The sequence below is a fragment of the Littorina saxatilis genome, linkage group LG1, assembly GCF_037325665.1.
Source record: "Littorina saxatilis isolate snail1 linkage group LG1, US_GU_Lsax_2.0, whole genome shotgun sequence".
Taxonomy (NCBI): domain Eukaryota; kingdom Metazoa; phylum Mollusca; class Gastropoda; order Littorinimorpha; family Littorinidae; genus Littorina; species Littorina saxatilis.
This window is the reverse complement of record NC_090245.1, coordinates 11,339,342-11,365,181: the sequence shown is the minus strand read 5'-3', so window position 1 is coordinate 11,365,181 and position 25,840 is coordinate 11,339,342. Positions and strand designations below refer to the sequence as shown.

The 25,840-nt window shown below is 40.0% G+C and overlaps 1 protein-coding gene across 1 annotated transcript; it reads right to left on the bottom strand.

The window, feature by feature from the left end:
* Positions 1-42: 42 nt before the first annotated feature.
* LOC138961638 (Iroquois homeobox protein 5a-like) lies at positions 43-17,893 on the bottom strand. Its single transcript, XM_070333313.1, has 6 exons — positions 16,983-17,893; positions 8,014-8,199; positions 6,882-7,000; positions 4,048-4,204; positions 2,256-2,373; positions 43-1,717 (listed from the first exon to the last, which is right to left on the bottom strand). The coding sequence occupies exons 1-6, from the start codon at positions 17,049-17,051 to the stop codon at positions 1,164-1,166; spliced, it is 1,203 nt and encodes a 400-aa protein (XP_070189414.1). The 5' UTR covers positions 17,052-17,893; the 3' UTR covers positions 43-1,163.
* Between the last annotated feature and the right edge of the window lie 7,947 nt (positions 17,894-25,840).

The window sequence follows — 25,840 nt, the reverse complement described above, 5'->3', positions numbered from 1 at the left end:
TCACACACGCCTTCTCACTTATAAAAACGTCGAAATTCAGTGTTTTGTGCTTCTGTTTTTCTCTCACTTTTTTCAAGTGTCTTTTCTCGCAGCCAACCATACATTATGCTTGTAGCTGATAGGACAGTAAAATCATAAAACACTCCACAACATCGGATAAGGTTTCACCAGAGTGATTCTGGGCATTCGAATAATTAACTGATTAATAATTTATTGTAATTTCTATTTTTACTGTACAATCATTCCATTGAGTATCTACCCATCGGATCATTTCACACAAATATCGCAGTGACATGAATCACATTTATTAACTCTATTTCAAAAGTCACACAGGTTGGTGCGAGACAGCAGTTTGTCTCGCTATTATAAAGACTATATCCCCTCTGCGTTGTATTCAAATATTGTTTTACAGAGTTTTGAAACATCTTTGTTTACTTTGAAAAGTCAGAATGCATGAACATTCCCCCAAAAAAGTATAGAACCTGAGTGGTGATTTGTTTTACATTTGCAATTCAGACATACATAGATAATAATAAATAAATGATAAATCAGCAAAAATATTGATTATTTAATTAAGGTAGCAAGTAAGGATGAAAAGAAAGAAAGAATGTATGCAGAAAAAATGTGCATATCAATATTCAATTCATCATTCACAATATTGAATCTACATCTGAATTTCACCGCTAAGGGGAATTCGAGTTGTCAGAGCACTCGAGCAACAATAAAAAAAAACCCACGATTCTGGCCCCTCTCTCTCTCTCTCTCTCTGTCTCTCTCTGTCTCTCTCTCTCTGTCTCTCTCTCTCTCTCTCTCTCTCTCTCTCTCTCTCTCTCTCTCTATCTCTCTATCTCTCTATCTCTCTCTCTATCTCTATCTCTCTCTCTGTAGGCCACCCATCCTTGTTTCACACATACGATCGCACGCTTGTAATAAAAACTGCCACAATTCTGTTTGTTTTTCTGATCACACTTTACCATCTCTAACGCACGCTTGTTATTCAAACTGTTGTAATTCAGTTTCTTTGACAGTTCACACTATACCATCTCTTTTCAGTGGTAACAACACACCAGTTCATGCAGACTAAAACCCAAGCAGTTGTTGCCGGGTCTCTCAGTAAGTTCAAAAATAAATAAATTACTCAACACTTCTAGTTTTTTTCAGTTCTAGGCTATCATTTTTGGCGACACAGGCGATCCGTGGTTGCTGCTCGTACTACACACAAGCTCGCTGTCTGCAACACCACTGTCTGTACTGTCACTTTCAGCACTCACGTACGCCGCAGAGTCCACATTTTTATCACCACTACTGCTACTACAACTACTCTTCTCCTCCTTCTCAGCAACACTGTCTTTCTCGTCCAAACCGATGATGGCCGAAATGGACCATATCCGTGGTTTGGGGGCTGCTGCTGCTGCGGCGACATTGTTCGTACGATTTCCTACGTTTCCTCCGTTCCCAGGAGACCGTGCGTTTTCTGACGTTACTTCCGGTCTAAGCGGAAGCGAGGCGGCGTGGAGCGGAAGCGGCGAAGTGAGAAAGGGGTGGTGGGGCGGGAAGGAGTGGATGGGGTAGGGGATTCTGCAGATGGGAGGGGATTCCGCAGACGATGGGGAATCGTTGCTGCTGCCAGCGACGTTGTTCTCCATATCGTCGTCGTCGTCGTCAACAGAAACGTCGGAGAAGTTATCGTAATGGTCAGCGTTCGTTGAGTCGGTGTCTGTGAATAAAGAAAGAGAAACACTGTTCACAATGGCTGTGCACAAAACTGCTTCATATGCCAGTTACTTGGACAATTTCATTTTGTTAATTACATGTGCTTTTGCTTCTGTTTCCGTTTTGTTTGTTTTGTAATCTATTGTGTGTTGATATTTTAAATGTGGATGAGCCCGTAAACTAACTTGAAGGTAGACTATTTCTTTACTTTTAAAGGCCCCGTCAACCTTTGAGTGGCAGCCAGAGGCATTTGCATAGCATTTCATTTTTTTATTATTAAAGATGACCCAGATGGAGAAGAAAAAAACACGAAAATCTTCACAGATGAAAGCAACCCATGTACGGATCATTAAAACAGAATGATACGAGCGCATAGTAATAGCATCAGAATAAAATCCGTCATCCCAAAATAAATGCACTTTGTGTTCACAAGAGCGAACACAAAATTGTTTTACATGTTGTGCTCCTTTTCACGATAACCTTATTTCTTAGAATTGTTAATAATTGTGAATAAAGTCTTGTTTCAAGCAAGGAATACTGACCTTTTCCGTCAGGCAGACCGTTACTGTCCTTGTCGTCATCGTGGTCAGAACTCCCGTCCCACCCTCCGCGAGTCTCCTTCTTCAGTCTTCTCCGCGCGTTGGCGAACCACGTTGACACCTGCATGAACGAGAGACAGTACAGTATGAATATTAGATGGTAGAAACAACTTTCATTCAATCTCATTGCAATACCTTGACATATGTACACATTAGATAGGGTGGACCCTACCCCCCCCCCCTCCCCCCCCCCCCCCCCCGCTTTAAAGACCTCAAAATTCTTTTAAAAAAACAGGTCTCAGAAAAGAAGGAGTTTTATAAAAAAAAAAAACAAGTCGCGTAAGGCGAAAATACAATATTTAGTCAAGTAGCTGTGGAACTCACAGAATGAAAGTGAACGCAATGTAATTTTTCAGCAAGACCGTATACTCGTAGCATCGTCAGTCCACCGCTCATGGCAAAGGCAGTGAAATTGACAAGAAGAGCGGGGTAGTAGTTGCGCTAAGAAGGATAGCACGCTTTTCTGTACCTCTCTTTGTTTTAACTTTCTGAGCGTGTTTTTAATCCAAACATATCATATCTATATGTTTTTGGAATCAGGAACCGACAAGGAATAAGATGAAAGTGTTCTTAAATTGATTTGGACAATTTAATTTTGATAATAATTTTTATATATTTAATTTTCAGAGCTTGTTTTTAATCCGAATATAACATATTTATATGTTTTTGGAATCAGCAAATGATGGAGAATAAGATAAACGTAAATTTGGATCGTTTTATAAATTTTTATTTTTTTTTACAATTTTCAGATTTTTAATGACCAAAGTCATTAATTAATTTTTAAGCCACCAAGCTGAAATGTAATACCGAACCCCGGGCTTCGTCGAAGATTACTTGACCAAAATTTCAACCAATTTGGTTGAAAAATGAGGGCGTGACAGTGCCGCCTCAACTTTCACGAAAAGCCGGATATGACGTCATCAAAGACATTTATCAAAAAAATGAAAAAAACGTTCGGGGATTTCATACCCAGGAACTCTCATGTCAAATTTCATAAAGATCGGTCCAGTAGTTTAGTGTGAATCGCTCTACACACACACACACACACACACACGCACGCACGCACACACGCACACACACACACACACGCACATACACCACGACCCTCGTTTCGATTCCCCCTCGATGTTAAAATATTTAGTCAAAACTTGACTAAATATAAAAAATGGAGGTAGATTTGAAGAGTGTATGAACAAAATAATCTGAAAAAGCAAAGTTCTTCAACGCGGTGTTTCGAAGACGCCACGATAAGCTGTAGGCTTCTTGTTGTTGTTTTCATGTATATAACTTTCTGTAAATGTCATGGTTATAATTAACAGATATTAAACGTTGTTTAAAAGCGGGAGTTCCGGAAATATGAAAATTCAGGTTATAAATCGGATATAGTCTCAAAATCCAGGTCAATTCAGTACAGAGGTTATGAGATCACAATCTGGGGCGTCTTTAAATCGGAAGGTCATAAAAGGATGATGATGGCGAGGAGGGGGGGGGGTGTCCGTTGTATATTGGTAACTTCTCCGAATTAGAGGAAGTATTTACACCGTGAGATCAATGGGTTTACAGCTGACTGGGGTTTGATAAACAAAGAGAAGTAAGCACTCTCAATGTAAACGACATGTGTAACAGAGTAAATGAGAGTTAAACGGAACCAATCTCCTGGCACCTGAGAGAATAACAAGCATTGAAATGAACAAGCGACTTTCATTGAAAGTTTTAAGCTGAATGGGGTGTTTACCTGAGTTAGTGTCATCTGCGTGATGATGGCAAGCATGACTTTCTCCGCCTTTGTTGGGTAGGGGTTCTTCTTATGTTCGTGTAGCCACGCCTTGAGGGGGCCTGTTGTTTCTCTCACCGCTGCCTTGCGGATGCCGCCTTGCTCGTACCCAGTGTAGCTGAAAACATGGAGGAAAACAGGGCGTTAGAACTCTAGCTGCATGTTTACTTTCAGAACTCAGAATTAGGACGAAAGGATAACGGTTTTAGACTTAGCCTAATCTTCCAACCTGTCCATTGAGGGGGGAAGAATGTTAATACGTACACGTATCCTAAAAAGCTGGCATTGTTGACTTGTGTGATTTTGATGAGCTATTAAAATTAGAATCGGAAAAAAACAAGAGAATTCGCTTCTCAATCAATCAATCAATATGAAGCTTATATAGCGCGTATTCCGTGGGTACAGTTCTAAGCGCTTGTCGAAGAGTTGTCAACACAGGACTAACAAAGAAACTAACATCTACAGACGGACACAAACCCTATCACACACTAGCAAACCCTGATAAACATACAACAAACAACTGTTTAACAACAATGTACACATCAATAGCTAGGTCCAAACAAAATAATATCAAACACAAAGAAAACACCTCTCACAGAGCACAGCACAAGAATGTCTTTTGGGGCACAACACATCACTGTCGAACATGAAAGTCGCAGCCAGCTACGGGAAGAACTGAGTCTTCAACCTACTCTTGAACGCGTCAAGAGAGGGGCTCTGGCGAAGCTCAAGCGGCAGGGAGTTCCAGACGGAGGGGCCCGCGGAGGGAAATGCACGCTGACCAGCAGATGCGAGTTTCGAGCGAGGGATGTGAAGGCGGAGTGGGTCAGCAGCAGAACGAAGGGGACGGTCGGAGGGCTGGAAGATCTTCATTTTCTCGAAGTAAAAGGCATCCCTCCTTATGTTACTTCTTCATCATTTTTTCCTCCGTGCGTTTGTGAAGGAAATCACGAATAACACTAACAGGCAAAGTTTGATAGTGATATCCTCCACGCTTTTAGAGCGCTAACCAGAGATAATAGAGTGACGTAGTGAAGTGTGGTTGCACGGATTGTAAATTCAGCTCACTGACCGAGAGAGTTGACTTTGTAAATCGCAACGAAGATATCGTTACACTTAACCACTGTCCAGCGACAGAGAGGGGTTGTCACGGGAATCGACCGGGAGAAAGGAAGCCCGAGTAGAGCACTTAACAGGTAAATGGAATAAGCATTTGAATATCGTTAATGTTTATCGCATAAGTCGAATCGACTAACACTGTAACTTTGAACATAGCAGACAGATATCTAAGACAAGATGTCCGCTATTTATGTTGTGCAGTGCGTTGTGTAACCGGTCATAAAGGAAAATAGCGGCCAGATGACAGAATGAAGGATCTGAGGAGCCGCCGGAATATTACGCCTTTAGACTCGCATAGCTGAGATTCCACGGGATTTCTAGAAGCTAGTGCACGGTTATGTTTGTCCGTAGAGTTGGACCATAGTGGTCACAGGGCGGTAGAAACTGAGTAGACCGAGGTCACCAGTAGCAGGAATTAGTAGTACAGCAATAGAAGCTGTGTAATTCTGCGTATGACCAGAATTAAAATATGTCTACAATATCTTAATTACTTAAGAGATACGGAATACTTAGTAGACAGAGCAGACGGTGTTTTAAGTCTGCCGTAGTAGAAACTATAACTGGTTTTTGTTGACTACACACGAGCCGTGAGTAGATACCTGTAAACTAGATATCGTGTGCCTGTGAGTTTTTGTAGTTTTATACCTCAGTGAAGGATAGAGAGTTTTGTCATTGCAATTGTGTACGAGATTGTCATCTCGAGTGGTTTTTGCCTACCAAAACTGTGAGTCCTGGATTTTTGAGTACTTAACCTTTATGTTCATGATTGTGTGTATTTGTGTGTATGCTGTTATACCTGTATAATACAGTGGAGGGAACCTACATTTGGAGTTTGGTTTGTTTCTGTATGATAGCGTACTAGCGCATTTGCATTCATTCACAGCGTTCCTGGTTTAAAAAAGGTTATCAAGAATCGTGGGCGAAGTCTCATTGCAAAAACTCATATTTCTTTTCGATTGCAATGTTTTGTAGAAGCATGTATGAAGCAAATAGTACTGTCATTGTACTGTCACTGATTTTAACCTTATCTCAATTTGTTTAAAATTCGAGTGCGCCTCACCACTCTTGCATCAAGATTAGCTAACTCGTTTGTTTGAATACAATAGCTTGGAGAATATTGTCTGCCCTTTCATAATGTTGTCTCTGACGTCACACTTATGACTCAGGGCCGGACTACCGGGGGGGTTATGGGGGTTGCGCACCCCCCCCCCCCCCCCTAGCCTAAACATGTACCTTACTTATTTAATTTTTTTTATTATTGCTTATTTTATGCCGTTTCATGCAATGCCGTTTTATGCCGTTTCATTTTCCTATCTCAGAATATGACCTACCCGTCAGCTTCAGGGGGCTTCGCCCCCTGACCCCCACAACGAGGGGGGGGGGGGGGGGGTTCTAGGGTTTCCGGACCCCCCCAGCCAAAAAATAAATATATTGAATGAGGTATGCATTTCTTTATTTTACATTGAGTTTCAATTTTTGGGGTATTAATCAGTGACAAAATCTGCTGCATGAAACTGGTAATGATCATCCTCAGAATGCACCAGATTGCACCATTTTGCATCCTTTTTTTTCAAAATTTTCCGGGGGGGCATGCCCATTAAATGTATGGGAAATAAAACATTGTTTTAAGCAGCTAACACTATGTAAGTAATAGATGAGAATTATTGCACACTCACAGATAGGGGTGGTAGGCCGCCAGAGCAGCGGGTGTGTAGGGTCCTCCAATGGGAATAGAGCGAGAGGTCGTGTGATCTTTGCTCGTCAGCTCCATGTATTTGCGAAAGCTTTCTGCTTCCTGCAAGTCAAATCAAATCAAATCAAGTTAACTTTATTATCTCACATTCAGAAATTGCAGTCACAAAAGCAAACATCCATTTCAATCGTTGTTGCACATAATTTTAGTCAAATAACATCTTACTTTGGTTTTAAAGCGTTGTATATCTGATAAGATAATTATTTGACCTTGAAGCGTTGTATAGCTGAAGCGGTGATCTCATAAAATATTATATCTGATAAGATATTGACATGATCAGATAATTGTAGAGCCGCAATGCCTTCATATATATACGATTTCTTTAGTGTGTGTGTGTGGGGGGGGGGATATACATCAGTTTTTCGTCATAAACTTTTGGAACGAGACAGCAAAAGATTTGGTTCGCTAACATTTTATTCGAGACATTAAGAACATCACATGCAACGTGTGACAATTGCTAATCCAGTTAAACCAAAAACCACATGTACAATAACTGGAATATCTGAGGGATATGTTTTAATGCCGGCAAATTAGTTTACCACAACAATTATCAGAATATATATATATATAACAATAACAATAACAATAACAGCACTTTATTGTCCATTAAAATATTACATAAAAATGGAAATTTTTCTTCGGCACACCCTGTCTGCCTGTAAACGATTATAACAATTGTATAGGACGACACACATAAAACATAAAACATAAAAGGGATACAATCAAATATGATATTGCACTATGTAAATTTACCCTCTCATATCACAGGAGTTGGGTTTCACAGCCGAGTAATCACATTACAAATATTTCCCACACACCTTCACATGTACACATTGTTTTTTGTTTTTTTTCCCAGCCGACCAGCCTCTACGTGATGCGAGAAGAATTTAAAATGGTGACTGCAGAAGGCAGGAATGACTTTTTAAACAATAAAAGCATGTAATTTTTTTTTTTTAAATACTAATGATAACATCATCAGGATTTTATTAATTTCTATCAATCTAAACATACAACAGTGGCAGGATTTTTTTTAAGTCTAAACGGCTGGGACTTACATCATAGGGAGGTAAGTGTACGAAGACTGGGGAGTGATTGGGCGAGTTATGTCCCGTTCGCCCTTCTGCGTCGTGTGCAGGGGAGAGAGAAAAGCTGGGGACGCCAAACGGGAAGTGACAGTGACATAGAGCGTTCCCCGTTCTCGGATCAATATGGTGTTCCTTTCCACCTGCACACCTTGCACGCTGCAACACACACCAAAGAGACAATGGTCAGTTTGTTATGCGAATAGGTGAAAACAAAAAAAGAACTGAAAGAAAAGAATACACCCACTAACACATACGAGCATGCGAACATGCATACGCGGAAACACAGCCATGCACACACACACACACACACACACACACACACACACACACACACACATTGGCACACACAACAACAACAACAAAAACCGACAAGACTGAACAACAACAAAAAAACGTTTTCTGTGCAAAAAATATCCACAGTAAATGAGTTAACACTAAAATACTCCAAGACACCCCTCCTAAAATGGACTATCCATACTGACAAATCATAAGATCGCTTCTCAGAGAGAACTATCAGACTGAGAAGACGCACAAACCGGTCCGTTTTGCAGACGACAATTTTTGCGGTGGAGCCCGCGGGCCTTTTCACGCCGCGGTGTTTGCGTAAATAAGGATTAAGCTGAAAAGCCCACCACCTGCCTGAAAAGATCAGTCTGGTGTGAAGGGGCACATATTCACCTCCTGACTTCAGCCAACAAGACGGGTGGCTTACATTCTTAAAGGTGCCTTACTTCCCGTTATAGTGATCTCACGTAAAACACCCGTAGGAACAAGAACAAGAAGAACAAGAACAAGAATGTATTCCGCCATATAGCATAAAACCATTGGTATTTATCCTTGCGTAGATTGCAATCATACACTTCTTACATACACGATAAAATAATATAATAATAAAAGGGCTAAAACGCCGGCCGGGCTTTACACCTGGAAGGGAAAAGCAACCTTTCACTGTTTTACACATGTAAACAAAACAACAACAACAACAACAACAACAACAACAACAACAACAACAAATCAACAACCCTGATGTTTTTTTGTGCTGCAGAGTGGGAATTTATTTTGCTGAATTAATTTCATAACTGACACCTGTGTCAATCTGCAAAATTCAGTCATTTGAAAAAAATCCCAATCTGCATCAAAAGCAAGCTTTGACTGTTGACTTCAGGCTGTTGACTTCAGGCTGTTGACTTCAGGCTGTTGACTTCTGGCTGTTGACTTCTGGCTGTTAACTTCAGGCTGTTGACTTCAGACTGTTGACTTCTGGCTGTTGACTTCTGGCTGTTGACTTCTGGCTGTTGACTTCAGACTGTTGACTTCAGACTGTTGACTTCAGACTGTTGACTTCAGGCTGTTGACTTCAGGCTGTTGACTTCAGACTGTTGACTTCAGGCTGTTGACTTCAGGCTGTTGACTTTAGACTGTTGACTTCTGGCTGTTGACTTCAGACTGTTGACTTCTGGCTGTTGACTTCTGGCTGTTGACTTCTGGCTGACTTCTGGCTGTTGACTTCAGACTGTTGACTTCTGGCTGTTGACTTCTGGCTGTTGCCTTCTGGCTGTTGACTTCTGGCTGTTGACTTCAGGCTGTTGACTTCAGACTGTTGACTGTTGACTTCAGACTGTAGACTTTCAGACTGTTGACTTCAGGCTGTTGACTTCAGACTGTTGACTTCTGGCTGTTGATTTCTGGCTGTTGACTCCTGGCTGTTGACTTCAGGCTGTTGACTTCTGGCTGTTGACTTCAGGCTGTTGACTTCTAGTATGTGTCCAAGTGGAGGGATGCGCTTATCCCATGTAAAAGTCAGGACGGATCACTGGTGACGTACAAGAAAGCTAACACGCGAAGAAAGGGGTCTTTAATGGAACCCAGGATCACTGGCGCAGTCACAAAGTCTACGGAAGCGACTCGCTAACCCTCCACAAAATAACCTGTTCAAAAAGAACCCAAGCCCGCTTTTATAGAGGTTTAGGGTTTCTCTTTTACTGCCTAAAAGGACTTATTATCCGTACAAATAACTTCTTGTGTGCAAGGCAGAAGGAATTTTGTTCATTACTTCCGAGGCATGCCTCTGTGTGTGCAATTTCTAAAAGAAATTACATATTATTTGATAACATGATGTGAAGTAATGCAATGTAGATGGATGGAGTCGACAAATGGCGTAATTGTGAACGAACCGTAAATGGATTAAACATCTTGCGATGTTCTTTGTATAACCGCGAACTTTCCGTGGTGTCATTCGCTTGAATGAGTATTAAGTGGTTGTATATTGGTTATAATAGTTCTTTGGCTAAATTTACGAGATAACAAGCATGGCTACGCAAGCAGTAAGGATAAACAGACTGCTGAAATATGAGATTGATTCACTCTGGTAGCCTTACACGAAACTCAGCTTCAGAGATAATTGGACAAAACAACGTTTATATCTTGTAGATTAAAGGCATACTAACGCACTCCCGTGTTTACAAAGTGTAGTTTGCCCACAATCGATGTCAAACGCACCATAAGACCATATAATGACGATATGTCACCATGCGCGGACCATAATACATGCATTACAGCTTGTTCTAGCCTCTGAAAAAGTGAGGATGTCAACAAAGCCGCGGAGTTCTCTCCCTTGCATCAACGTTACATGTGTTGCCAAATCTATAAATAGGACGATCCAGATCAAAATGAAAATTCAAATATCTCAACATTTAAGGGGTCCTAGACCACAATATTTTGCAGGGAACTTAATTTAGCATGTCTCCAGCTGTTGGTAAAGCAATTAGCGTGTATAGTCATCGAGTACATATGGCTTTAAAAAAAAAGGTTTAAATAGAAATGTCACTTTTCCGTGCCAGCGAAGTCAGCAAGCAATGCAGGTGAATGACTTGTTCAACTGTCATTAATTTAGAGTTGTTAATGAACTAATTTGTAGTTTTTGGAGACAGGAAAAAAGTACTTGATCTGAGCAAAACCATACTGCAGATCCTTGTTAGCAAATTATCAAAGCTAGTCCATAAAAGATATCATCCTGTGGGATAGGAACAAAAATCTTCTCACTGCAGAGAGTGAAGTACACTCGACTCCACTTAGCTCGACCCCGCTTAGCTCGTCCGCCGTTTAGCTCGTCGCCATATTTTTTCCCCGGGCTGACGTCCTTCTTTGTATCTGTAAAATTAAGCTGGTTAGCTCGTCCGCCGGTTAGCTCGTCCGCCGCTTTGCTCGACCAAACTTTCCAGTCCCAAGGCATGGTGTGACGTCATTTACGCCGGATAGCTCGTCATAACGACATTGTGTCGTCAGCGATGACGTCTTCTGACAGGATGACAGTAACAAAAGAACGTTCCATAAACTGCCAGACTTTTCGAATTGAATGTCAAAGAAGAAAACATGCGCTGTTTATCTGATTTTGCTACTTTGTTTCAATTTTCTCCCACTTATTAGTAGGTACAATGTACACACAAAACTTTCTTTGTATGACTAATTAGAATAATGTTTGGACAATGACACCTGTCAATCATTTCTTTTTTTGCGTGTGTGTTTGTGTGTGTTTAACTTTTTTCTGGCGCCGTGTTTACTTGGTTTTTCATTTAAAATTCTTCTCATTGGACTGCTTATTTTTGGATTTAATAAAAAAAATCCCAAGAAATGTGCTTTCTGTTTCATGGTTTACATCTCTCTCTCTCTCTCTCTCTCTCTCTCTCTCTCTCTCTCTCTCTCTCTCTCTCTCTCTCTCTCTCTCTCTCTCTCTCTCTCTCTCTCTCTCTCTCTTCTGCCTATCTCTCTGTTATTTTCATAGTAACACATGTTACAAACCCAATATGCGAAACGAATATAAACTCTATCAACATCTTACTGAGTCTATGAACAGAAATTCGTCATTTGACCATTGCACATCATAGCTCCTACTCCATGGTGATGAAAGGATTACTTCTGGTTTGTAGACACGGTAAAATGTCATGTTGTGAACAAAGGGCTATTCGAGGATGATCTACTAGATTGATAGTTATCTCAGAACCTGATACACCCGTTTACAAGTGTTTATGTGCTTTTAATATTGGTCTGGACGAATTCGCCGGATAGCTCGTCGCAGCATATCCCCCAGGGAAATTGGACTCCGTTTGCCTCGTCCGCTGCTTAGCTCGTCGGCCGGTTAGCTCGTCGCGAATTTTTCGGTCCCGAGAGGGACGAGCTAAGCGGAGACGACTGTACATCATATCGCGCATACTAATTGACATCGCATTTTGAAGCAAAAGATTTTATAAATTTACCTTATATATTATACATTCAACTGACTAATCAATTTATTTCGCGATTTTAAACTAATAAGTGGACATTTTGGAAGCAATATTCTATTTTTCTTTTACTTCAGGTTTTAGTACTATTAAGCCTACATATGTAAAAACATGCATGTGTTATAATTGCAAAGGATTTATTGTTTCGTTGAAAAAAAATAGTTCTATAAACTGTCATAACTATGGCATTAGTAAGGGTGCTCAGGTTTTGTTAAAACAAACTTTTCTTGTGTTGCACCAAATAAATAATGATTTTTAAAAATCTTGTCTTTGTTTCATTGATTTGATTTTTAAGAACAATTATACAGTATACACTTTATGAATTAAATGAATCTTTTACATCCAAATGTGTGTGGGATTTTTTTGTCACTGAAACTTTTGGCATCCTTACGGTGAGAGTGTTTGTGTTCAGCGAGATGTTCGGTAAAAAAAGAATCGTATTAGTTAGTACATGTACATGTATTTTAATGTTAACAATGTTGTAGTGTTACCTTTGTCTTCGTGTTCATGTGCCACCACTGTAATTTCTCAGATTTGAGATAATTTGATTTGATGTGATATTACCCTCAGATAATAATCATTTAATGTAATTTCTGTTTTGAGAAAAAAAATGATAAGTATAGTTATTAAAATGATAATACGAATGTAAGCCTACATGAAGACTAAAAAAGGAAAGGGGAAAAATTAACCAAAAGAAAGAAGGAAAAGAAACGGAAAATTGACAGGCCGAGTTTTATTTTCATAATCAAAATAAAAACATTATTTGCACCTATAAGCACCGTTAATTATAATATCACGAGAATGTGAAAATGGCAGCACAAATATTGTCGAACATAATTAGTACATCTCAAATTTCAGTTCCTACCTGTATTAAACTCAATGTATAACAGTTGAATAAATGCGCGTTGACATTTGCAGCTGTGCATCGACAATTGAATCACAATATTAGAACATTGCTGCTAAATCCACAGTACAGTTAAAACTTAATTACATCCATGTTGTATGGTTATATAAATGTTGTAGGGTCCAACAAAGGTCAGACAAAAATATATGTTGGTTTAGGGTAACCCGACCGACCCTAAATCTTTTTTTTCATTTCTCAAAAAAACAAAACTGTTGGCACATTTTGCGAGCCATACCAAAATTAAGGGAAGTAACCTCCTTTAAAATCGACTAAATTAAAAACAATAACCAGTGATCGACAAGAAGAAGAAAAACAATAACTAAAAAGAAAAGAAAAATAAAGATTAACCGACCTACCGACCCTATCTTTTTTGGTCACGTTACCCCAAAACAACATATATTTTTGTTTGGCCTAAGCACACCATTTTCCGTATATATCTTCGACTGAGTCGTGCGAAGAATGCTTCACGGTACAACAATTTGGTAAATATATAACATACATTGTCTCATCCCTTCCAACCGCTCAGAACTGTTGTATTACAGACTTTAGAGCTATTAAGCATTCATCTTGAAGAAAGAAAGAAAGAAAGAAAGAAAGAAAGAAAGAAAGAAAGAAAGAAAGAAAGAAAGAAAGAAAGAAAGAAATAGATAGATAGATAAATAGATAGATAAATAAATAGATAAATAAATAAACATACAAATGAATTAATGAATGAATTTAAAAAAGACATGATTAATGAATAAACATTTCTTTTAAATAAATAAATAAATAAATAAATAAATAAATAAATAAATAAATAAATAAATAAATAAATAAACAAAACAGGAAATATGAACAGAGCTGAAACAATAAGGGAGCGTGTGGGGACAGCCTGAAGTGCTATTCCTTTGTTTCTTCTTGTCGTTCGCTATTCCTTTGTTTAGACCTTTTCGTCATGCCTCAGCTCAGACTTTGCCATATCATTCCTCCAGTGCTACCATCGATGCAGAAAGTTGTTTTATCAACACTAACCCTGACACGGGGCTACATGTTAATCATCTTCACAGTTCGTGGGATGTTATCATTCGGGGGGACGCCTGTTAATTCTTCGGGGTTCGGAGGATACACTGAATTAAAGGCCACAATCCTGCGATCCATGAAATCGTTTTTTACGCATCAGCACAAGGATAGAGAAACGAAAAAACAACCTCACACACATCACTGATTTATTCGCGTGTAACTTGACGCAGCACTGATTGACGTAGAGGATGTTGGATTTTGATGAGCATTGTGACAACTTTGTTTGTTGTTGTAGATACTCTTGTTGTTGCTTTAGGTGTGTTTGTTTTGACATAATTGTGAAGTTAGACCCGTGCTACGAGCTCCAACCGTCGTAGCCTAACTGGCCATTACCTTACTCGCTTCATTCACCCAAACGATTAGTCCGCCTTGCGGTGTTGATAATGGCTTGGAGGTGTTGGAGCTTCAGTTTATTGTGACACGTTTGTGTGTATCATTCGTCAATAGCTGTTTTCCGAAGGACGATCATGACAGCCTCTTGCACGTGGGAAAACAAAATGTCACAATAGTTCATGGTTTTGACTACTGATTCTGATTATTTTTCAAGGTTCAGGTATTGAATAGGATGGTCTCTTGTTGACTTTTTGAGTGTGAAGAAAATGTCAGAATCTTGCGTGCTTTGTGCTTTGCTGATCTTCGAAAAGTGTTCTCAGTTTCAGGTGTTAAATAATCTTGTTGACCTTTCGAGCGTGTTGAAACTATCATACATGGAAATCTGTAAATGTGGTAAAATACGATTTCGTGGTTTTTTTTAAAAACAGGCGTTGAAATCATTATTATGATGATCTGTTGATGATTTTTCGAATGTGGTAAACCCACAATACATCGCAAACTGTGTGCGAGGTAAAATTAAATTTCTTGTTTAGACAGGCGTTGAAATAATTATGATGATAATCTATAATTGACTTTGCTGTTAACTAATTGGTTTAAGCGTGTTTATTCAAATTCTCATACACACGTTTCAAACAATAACAACATTGAGAACGTTAACAAGCAGATTGCTTATGGACACGTTCTTGAACTTATAATCAATACACATTCAAATAGCAAAACATGGCGAACAAGTGATAGCTTCAACACTTATCTTGATAATCTTTAATTATTGTTAACTAATTCTACTTTGAATTTTTAATGTCAAGTGTTTTGTTGTGATATTCGTAAAGCGCACTGAGACAGTAACTGGGCGAATAGCTCATATAAGAACGTTTTATTATTACTATTATTTTTTTCATTTTTTTCATTATTATAATGCTTATGATTATGATTATGATTATTATTGCTATTATTATTTTTGAGCCAGATGGACCGACACATCAAATACTATATGAGCAATATACACGACTAGAGAAGCCAACAGATATGCAACTGATTCGTACATGTTCGTTCAGTTGAATTCGTCCTGAGGCAATTCAACGATAAAGACAATCATGCTTACATACGCATCAACATTAACCTACCTTTCATCTTTCTTTCGAGTTATCTAGTGATTATCATGGGAAAAAGCGCCTGTTTCAGAAAAAAACATATGCCTCAAGACAAAATGAGAGAGAGAGAGAGAGAGAGAGAGAGAGAGAGAGAGAGAGAGAGAGAGAGAGAGAGAGAGAGGGAAAGAGAGAGGGAAAGAGAGAGGGAAAGAGAGAGGGAAAGAGAGAGGGGGGGGGAAGAGAGAGAGAGGGAAAGAGAGAGAGAAAGAGAGAGAGAGAGAGAGAGAGAGAGAGAGGAGAGAGTGAGAGAGAGAGATGGGGGATGGGGGGAGAAACCTTAATGCCGATATTGGGATGTAATAGCGTTAGCATTTAAAGAACGTCAAAGTTAACTAACCTAAAACTCAAGCACGACAAAGCCTTTGTTGTTGTTTTCTTGAAATGTTATTTAATGTCCTAGCTGTTTTTCCCCTCGAGACTGAGCTCAACACTGACAGTGTGAGAGGCGGAGAAGCCAAAATTGTGCATTTCGCGTGTCAACGAAAGGTTAAGCTGCCGGAACTGATTCAGTAGATACTACAGGCCTATCAAATATCTCGTCGACAGAAAACACCACTGACGTTTTTTTCACGGAAAAGTAAAGGCAGTAGACACACAGAGAAGTGAATTGTCGGGCAACTATCTGAGCGCGCTCTATTTTGTTTGTGAGGTTTCAGTCACGTTGCGGATGAAAAAACCCACGAATGGACTACTGCAGAATATTTATCAGACAGGGGATTAGGCTGCTGCTGTGTTAATAGAGTCAATTCTAGTCAACCTGCCCCCGTAATTTAAATGTTGACTCGATGATCAATAACTACATTGAAAACAGAGAAGGAACCAAACACAGTTACACACAGACAGACATAAAGACAGACATTCTGAAAGACACACACACACACAGAGTCACAAACATACAAACACACAGACAGACAAACACACACACACAAACACACACACAAACACACACCCGCACATACACAAACACGCACAAACACACACACACACACACACACACACACACACACACACACACACACACACACACACACACGGGTATATGTCTATGCGTTTAAGCCTATGAGGTTGAGTAACAGTGCTTGCAAGATGACGACCTTTCTGTACACAAAAACCATACACACATACAAAAGAATCACATACACACTTATACACAAAATAATCATTCTCACATCCAAACCAATCAGAAACACATACAAACTAGTCATAAACACTTACCTGTGAGAGAGAAGCTCTGTCAGGGAAGGAAGGCGAATACCCGGCATTCATTGTGAGGTGCGGCAGCATAATGATCACGCTGAAAAAACTCGTGTTACTGGGAAGCCACTACTGATATGAAACCCGGACTCTCCTCTCAGAGGCTTGGCGATATGTTTTCACTTGTCAAGCCTGTCTTCCAAGAAAATTCACGGACTTATGTAGCACATTCAATGTTTTCAAAGGATTTTTGTTATTTCTCAGAAGAGAGAGAGACAAACTTGAACTTTCTTCCAAATTAGGCAAATTTTCGTTGAAATTGAAGTGACCAAATTAACCCGTTACACAAGCAAATGCTTCGCGTCCTCGATCACAACCGAAAAATGATACGTGCTACACAGCACCACGGTATGGAAATGAGTCACAGATAATTGTTCAGTGCAAAGTTCTCAACGTTGAAACAGTAGAGTCTCCTGTTGTGTGCACTGTGCGACAACCGTCACACAGGTAGAGCTCAAAGCAATGGTATGGTAACACTACTGCTCTGATGAGTTACAGATGAAGCTGAGATCCATGTTTCATAATGTCGCAAGTCTGGTACGGTGTAAACGATGACAAAGATATCACTGAATGAAAGTGATGAGTAACTCGCAGAGATCCCGATCAGCACAATTCAGACACCTGTGCTTGTCACAACAGGCAGTGTGCTCAGAAAACGCACACAAGAGATACTGCTTTTCCGTTTCAGCTGTAGGACAAGATAACCAAGTCTCCTCACGAGAATGAACTTTAAAGCCCGGGTCTCAACACTGCTATAAAAACAAAACTCTGTCAAATGAAATTCGATTGGTCTGCGTACGATACCCGGCCACCCGTTCGACCTATGCTGCGTCCACCCCGGCGGCGATTTCTCAACTTGTCGTCTGGTAAACGAGTTGTCGCGAAACGCTACGATCGGCTCCCACCGCGAGACCTCGTTGATTGGTCAACCCGACACAACACAGCGATTAGAGGGGAGGGTGACTGACAAGCCGGCACAGAGGCCACGCCCACATTTGTTGTCGCGGTGGCTTGACGGATAAATTTGATGTCTTGGGAAGGGACATGGTGAGTTTGGGTAAACATGAGACTGTCACAGTTTGAGACAGCTTTAAGGACAAAAGAAGAATAAACGTCTGTAGGCTCATGTACAACGTTGTATTAAAGGCTGACATAGTCCTATTTAATTAGTTTAATTACTTCCAGGGCTTTTCCCATCGTTTCGGGGATATATAAATTAAGCTTCCTGCCAAGTTTTAGGTTTGAAGTCCTTACCAATTACGAGAAATAATTAATTCTTTATTGCATTGTTTAGCAACAGTTCTCCAAGACTTGGGCTATTTTTAGATCGTTGACGTCACTTCGTGACGTTTCGTAAACCAAAGATGGCGTTTGAGACTGTTCTGTTAACATTCGACACTATCAACACCATTTTGCAATACTGAAATAATTTGTTCTGTGTTCGAAAGCTACAGCCAATCGTTATTATATCCCCTTAGGTACAGTTTTATAACATTATTGGCACGTGTAAACAATATGAATTAATTAATGAACGCTACGAATATGGCAGCCTTTAAACAAGTTAGGACATTCGGACTCGTACAGTTTTAAATAACTTTGTTACATTTCACATTGGTAACTTTTTCATTAGATCAGGAAAAAACTGACAGCTTGTTTGACTAAAACAATGACATTTTCTGTGAGATACTGAATTTTTTTTTAAATGTCCTTATTTTTCTACCTGCACTGAAGGACCGCAAAGACGCACACTTCTATCGACTATATTGATTTGCTTAAAAGATTTGAACTTTGAAGAAGTTTCGAGGCTTGAGAAAGAAACACAGAAAAAATCGACAGAAATGAAGAGAGAATGAAAGAAAACAATAGAGAATGACAAAGAGAGAAGAAAAGGAAAAACGAAGAGAAAAACGGAAAGAAAGAGGTGTATTTTAAAAGACCACCAATGAATGGACGAACAAACGATTAACAGCAAGAACGACAGAACGACAGAAAGAAAGAAAGAAAGAAAGAAAGAAAGAAAGAAAGAAAGAAAGAAAGAAAGAAAGAAAGAAAGAAAGAAAGAAAGACAGAAAGAAAGAAAGAAAGAAAGAAAGAAAGAAAGAAAGAAAGAAAGAAAGAAAGAAAGAAAGAAAGACAGAAAGAAAGAAAGAAAGAAAGAAAGAAAGAAAGAAAGAAAGAAAGAAAGAAAGAAAGAAAGAAAGAAAGAAAGAAAGAAAGAAAGAAAGAAAGAAAGAAAGAAAGAAGAAGAAAAGAAAGAGCAGAAGGAAAGAAAAAAAGAAGAAAGGGACCGAATAAAGAAACTATACAAAGAAAAATGAAAGAATGCAAAGAAATACCAGAACACTACGTTTCTGTGTTTCAGCAAGGAAAATGTGCGACGCAAAATGTTATTCAATTAAGTGAAAACTATAATTGATCATCAGAAGAGATATAGGCTTACCCGAACACTTTTGTCTGTATTTATTCAAATTAGTATTTGTTCGCTTCAAGCTGAGAACTTCGCGAATTCACATCAAAACTTAGGAAGTCATTTTTTATTTTAAAAGTATACACTTCAGAGAGCAAGACTCAATCAAGATTGAAGACTCAAGCAGCGCATTTCTGCCTTTTAAAAAGTGTATCAAAACTGTGCATGGTAACGTGTTAACGTGTCTACGACATAAAAGAGACTATATACATGACTACAGATCCAGAAAAACTTCAAGTTGGATTCTTCTTTGATGTTCTTGACAATATTCATGTTTCATTGATTCTCACATTTAGTGACAACGAACCACCGGAAAAATTCTTATAGACAATCAGTCTTCATGTTAGGAATACCAAGAACCTATTCTATACAGTGTGTTAAACAAAAAACCTTATTTGTATCTCTTTTGAGTAGATCACGATAAAGACATTACCTTGTATCAATGCATCTTAAATCATTCATATGAATACCAGGAATCAACTGCATGAGTCGGGCAACAGTAGATAACAGATAACAAGGCAGAGAGAGACCGCAGAATGAGGGAAAGAGAGAGAGAGAGAGAGAGAGAGAGAGACAGAGAGAGACAGAGAGAGAGAGAGACAGAGAGAGAGAGAGACAGAGAGACAGAGAGACAGAGAGAGACAGAGACAGACAGAGACAGATAGAGACAGAGACAGAGAGACAGAGAGAGACGGAGAAAGACAGAGAGAGAGAGAGACAGACAGACAGACAGACAGAGACAGACAGAGAGAGAGAGAGACAGACAGACAGACAGACAGACAGACAGACAGGCAGGCAGACAGGCACAAACAGACAGTACAGGCACAAACAGACAGTACAGAGACACAAACAGACACACACATGTGCAGAGACACACACAGAGACACACACAGACACACACACACACACACACACACACACACACACACACACACACACACAAACATACACATACACACACATACACATAGACATACAGACACGCACACCGACAGACAGAAAAAGAAACAGAAAAGGACAGAGAGACCTATCAAATCTATTTTACAGTAACATGCAAATAAATCACATGTGATTTGAGACTTATAATATAAGATATAAAAAACACACAAAAAAGACCATAAAAAGTCACTTGCTTACGTTTATAAATATACTTGAATATTGGGGTTTACATGAAATCCGTATGTCAAATCTGATTATTTTCGTCGATGATATTATCATCGTATCAACATTGACTATTATGGTAGATTATGATGCTGCCTATACTAAACGGCTAGAAATGCGAGAAGCTTTGGACAAAGCAATTATGAGTCAATGCCCACCACAGTCGCATGCTGTAGCTATACAAAAAGTAAAACAATAAAGGAAGAATGGTGATAATGGACACAATCCAGAAGACTGTCAGTCTCTCTATACAACAGGTTTCTAGAGGGTGAATGTGAAGCATAATAAAGCTGCCGCTTGGTCGCGGACTACGCATGCGCGTCTGGCCTTCGGGCACGCGAAGAGCTCGTGCTGTCACCTGTCACGTGCCTGCACTTGTCGCGCCCTCTACAGGCGCATCTAGGCGGAATAACCGCGGTGAGATCGCAGATAAAGTGCGAAAAAGACAAAGCCATTTTGCCCATACAGCTTATTGCTTATGGACGGTGTTCACGCCTATGGCTATGTGCGCCTTTCTGGGGTGTCATCCCGTCCTATTGGCAACCTTGATCTTAGCGTAGTAATATGGTTGTCAAAATGAGTGACGGCGCATGCGTCACTTTCCAAGTTTTATCACATGACCCTGCGGCTGTAGATGTGACTGACAGACCTTTGGGAGTTAGGTTTAGATGGATGCATGGCTTATATTTATTAGGTTTTGGTATAGATATCAAAATTAGACATATCAATTAACGTCCATTAAATCCGAATACTTCACAAGAACGAAATCTCATAAGTTTTTGTTTGGCATCTCAGACACGTGCACGTACTGAAAAACGCAGTCTTTCCTTTCTTCTTTTTTTTTTTTTACACTTCCTGGGCATTAGCGAGAATGTATTAATATAGTTATATCAACACACTGAATCGAACGACACTTCAGGGACTTGCTGTCAATGACACCATTTCCTGCGTGGCATTCTGTCATGCGCACTGAACCTTTTAAGAAGCACGTGTGTGACAAGCTTTTGATCGAAGGCGAACTCCCAAGGGTCATCTTCATTTCCTGCGTGGCAAGTTTCAAAATAATCCGACTACTGGACGAGCCAATCAGATATTCAAATACACCAAATGAGGATGAATTTTGCTCTCCCTAAACACCATAATACATGTTAATCTTCAGATTGCTTTGAGAGTGTTCGGGGCATCTCGTAAATAATTTCTGAACGTAGCTCTACCTATACTTGCTTGAAAGACAAGGTTATTATTTTTTGCGTAACAATCTCTTTTTCCTCTACCCCATCCCGCAATCTTCTTCTTCCTATACCTGTACATCGTCATCGTCATCGTCGTCGTCGTCGTCGTCGTCGTCATTGTCGTTGTGCAAATTAATTCGACACCTTGGTTTGGACCAGTTAAAGCTTTTGCATTCTTTACATGTCTTTATCCGATTGTTTCGATATATCAAAGTATAGTACTCAACAGCGTTCTCTAAAGGATAACTTGTATCAATATAACTATCAACAACTCAAGACACATTCTTAGTAGGAATATAAAAGAAGTAAGTTTATGGAACGTTAGATATGGTCAAAAAGAATGGTAATAATAAACGCATAGGAGTTAGATCAAATAACCGTCTTACACTTCATTGTTCATGTGAACTCTATAGATAATCCTTTCTGAATAGTGGTAATGAAACAACGCACATACATGATCCGTATATTGAAACAAAACCACCGCACACACGCTTAAACAAATCATCAGCATAGACAGTCCACAAAAACAAGTATATGTTGACGAACTCTTGGCCTACAAGTCCATGCCTTGTTCCTCGTCACGCTTATTTAGATTTCGTTGGTGGTCTGGAGAGAAGAAGCTTTTTCGAATACCCCATACTTGTTGTACGTGTGCATAATCGTTGTGAACGATGATAATTCGGAGTGTTTACGTGCTTGGTGCTCGTCTTACGTGAGGGCAACATGGGTTACGGTTAATTGTGTTAGTTTCAGTCATGCTCGTACGCTATGTTACACTTTTTACTATTCTATTTTGTACTTTTTGACAAGGTAAAAACTCATATGATCATTTTTCCGTTGCCCCAATACCTCTTCCTAACCCCTCATTTTCTACCACTTGTAAACCTGTACTTTACATTCTAGAATGCTGTCACATAATGACACAAACATGTACACACACACACACACACACACACACACACACACACACACACACACACAAACACACACACACACACACACACACACACACACAGTGCCTCCAATGCGCATCATCCTCTACCCCCAACCAAATCCCTACACTTACAATTTCGTGGAGTTGTCAACCTTACGGCAAAATATAAATATGCAAAGACAGGACGCTGCATAAGCGTAACACACACACACACACACACACACACACACACACACACACACTCACACACACACACACACACACACACACACACACACACACACACACACAAGACATTACAGGCAACTTCAAAGTCAACTCAAGGCGGTCAGAATGGGTAGTTACTTATTTATTGTTTTCACTCGTCTTCGAACTGCTCAAGATGACTTCACACGACGTAACATATATGGTGAAGGATAGGTTGTCAGTAGCAACTGCGAAAGAAATCCATTACAACGTCACTGATTACCCTCATAATTAGGCACGTCCACATCCCATTCTCTTTATCTGTCCCTTTCATCTATGCCGTCTTTATCACTTTTTAACCATCCCCCGATCACAGCCGATTGTTTTTCGATGACACCCCTCCAGATACATCGCTCATTTAGCCCCACACATAGAGCTCGGTCCCTGTCAGTGGCTCGTCACCCGTGCTGTCACGTTCAGTCCATTTGGCGCATCACAAACCGAGCAAGTCCCTCGAGTCATAATGTGGATAGAACAGTGGCTATCACCAATAAAACACCACCGGTGATTGAAGTGATGGGCCCGACGTAACACCACTATCAGTGTGAATATAGCGGAGTACGCACATACAAAGAGATGTAGGGGCGGGGAGTGGGGGGGGGGAGATGGATGAAGTAGGAGACAGATGAAGAGGGAGACAGAGAGAGAGAGGGGAGAGAGAGAGAGAGAGAGAAGAGAGAGAGAGAGAGAGAGAGAGAGAGAGGAGAGAGAGAGAGAGAGAGAGAGGAGAGCGCGGGAATAGAGAGACAGAGACAGACATAGAGAGAGTCAGCGAACAGGAGAGAGAAAGAGAGAGAGAGAGAGAAAACAAGTCGCGTAAGGCGAAATTACTACATTTAGTCTAGCTGTGGAACTCACAGAGAGAAACTGAACGTAGTCCGCCGCTAGTGCAAAAGGCAGTGAAAGTGACGAGCCTGTTTGGCGCGGTAGCGATTGCGCTGTGCTTCATAGCACGCTTTACTGTACCTCTCTTCGTTTTAACTTTCTGAGCGTGTTTTTAATTCAAACATATCATATCTATATGTTTTTGGAATCAGGAACCGACAAGGAATAAGATGAAATAGTTTAAAACGATTTCGGAAATTTAATTTTGATCATGATTTTTATATTTTTAATTTTCAGAGCTTGTTTTTAATCCAAATATAACATATGTATATGTTTTTGGAATCAGAAAATGACGAAGAATAAGATGAAATTGTTTTTGGATCGTTTAATAAAAAAAATAATTTTAATTACAAGTTTCCAATTTTTAATGACCAAACTCACTCATTAGTTTTTAAGCCACCAAGCTGAAATGCAATACCAAACCCCGGCCTTCGTCGAAGATTGATTTGCCAAAATTTCAATCAATTTAATTGAAAAATGAGGGTGTGACAGTGCCGCCTCAACTTTTACAAAAAGCCGGATATGACGTCATCAAAGGTATTTATCGAAAAAAAGAAAAAAAACGTCCGGGGATATCATACCCAGGAACTCTTATGTCAAATTTCATAAAGATCGGCCCAGTAGTTTAGTCTGAATCGCTCTCATACACCACGACCCTCGTCTCGATTCCCCCCCTCTATGTTAAAACATTTAGTCAAAACTTGACTAAATGTAAAAAGAGAGAGAGAGACATACATACAGACGGACACACAGAATGAGTGAGGCAGACAAACATGCAAACAAATCGACAGACAGAAAGGCGTACATTCAGACATAAAGATAGTCAGACATCTATAGCCGCACGGTGTTCTCCCGGTGGGCCGTATCTCGTTTGGCCGTATCTCGTTTGACCGTATGCATTCATTGGAACGGACTTGCAGTCTCGTTTGACCGTATTTGCTCATGTTTTATTTTTTTCATTTGTGCACACACACACACACACACACACACACACACACACCGGCACACGCACGATCAGGTAAAATCATACGGTCAAAGGGACTGTCCAATACGGTCAACCGCTACAACGCTTCGGATACTGTCACGGTTAACTGGGCGGCGGCTACATCAATCATACGGCCAAACGAGATACGGCCAACCGGACCCTAACCAGCCGCACAGCAGAAAACGCGCCTCGTGTTGGAGAGCTGACGATAATAATGATCGCCCGGATGTCGTAACAGCTCCCTCTAGCCAACTTCCGCTAACGGAGGGTCCCGTGAGGAATTATGGGAGTGATGTCGCGTGGCTTGCTTGATGCGGTCGCTGGGTAGGCTTCATAATATCTCTCTGCGACTTCCACAGGATATTGTGGTAATGTTAGTTCACATCGCCAGCGGATTCGTGTAATTCTACACATTCAACTGGTAATTTTGCCTTTATTTGTAAAAAGATTTTTTTTAAAACAAGAAAGGTAGGTTGTTGGAACGTTTGTTATTGACAAACAATACATTCACAGATATTTCTCCCAACGGTCTTTTAAGTGAACAGACAAACAAAATCGTTTTCGTCCACTCGTCAGGAAGCCGAACGAATGAATCAAATGCATGAATAAAACGTTGGCAGTCTCTTTGTTTTTGGATTTATTTGTAAACGTGATATTACCTGGTGAGGGTGGATCTGTCTTTGACCAGATAAAGGTCTCTTTAAATCTACCCTCTTGCCTTTGTAATGTGATGTTCTACGGCCACACGGGTATATATCCAATTGTCCAGCAGTAACAAAGCTTCTGAAGCTTTTGACACACGCTCACACAAACAAAAACACACACACACGCACACACGCACACACACACACACACACACACACACACACACACACACGCACGCACACACACACACGCACACACACACAC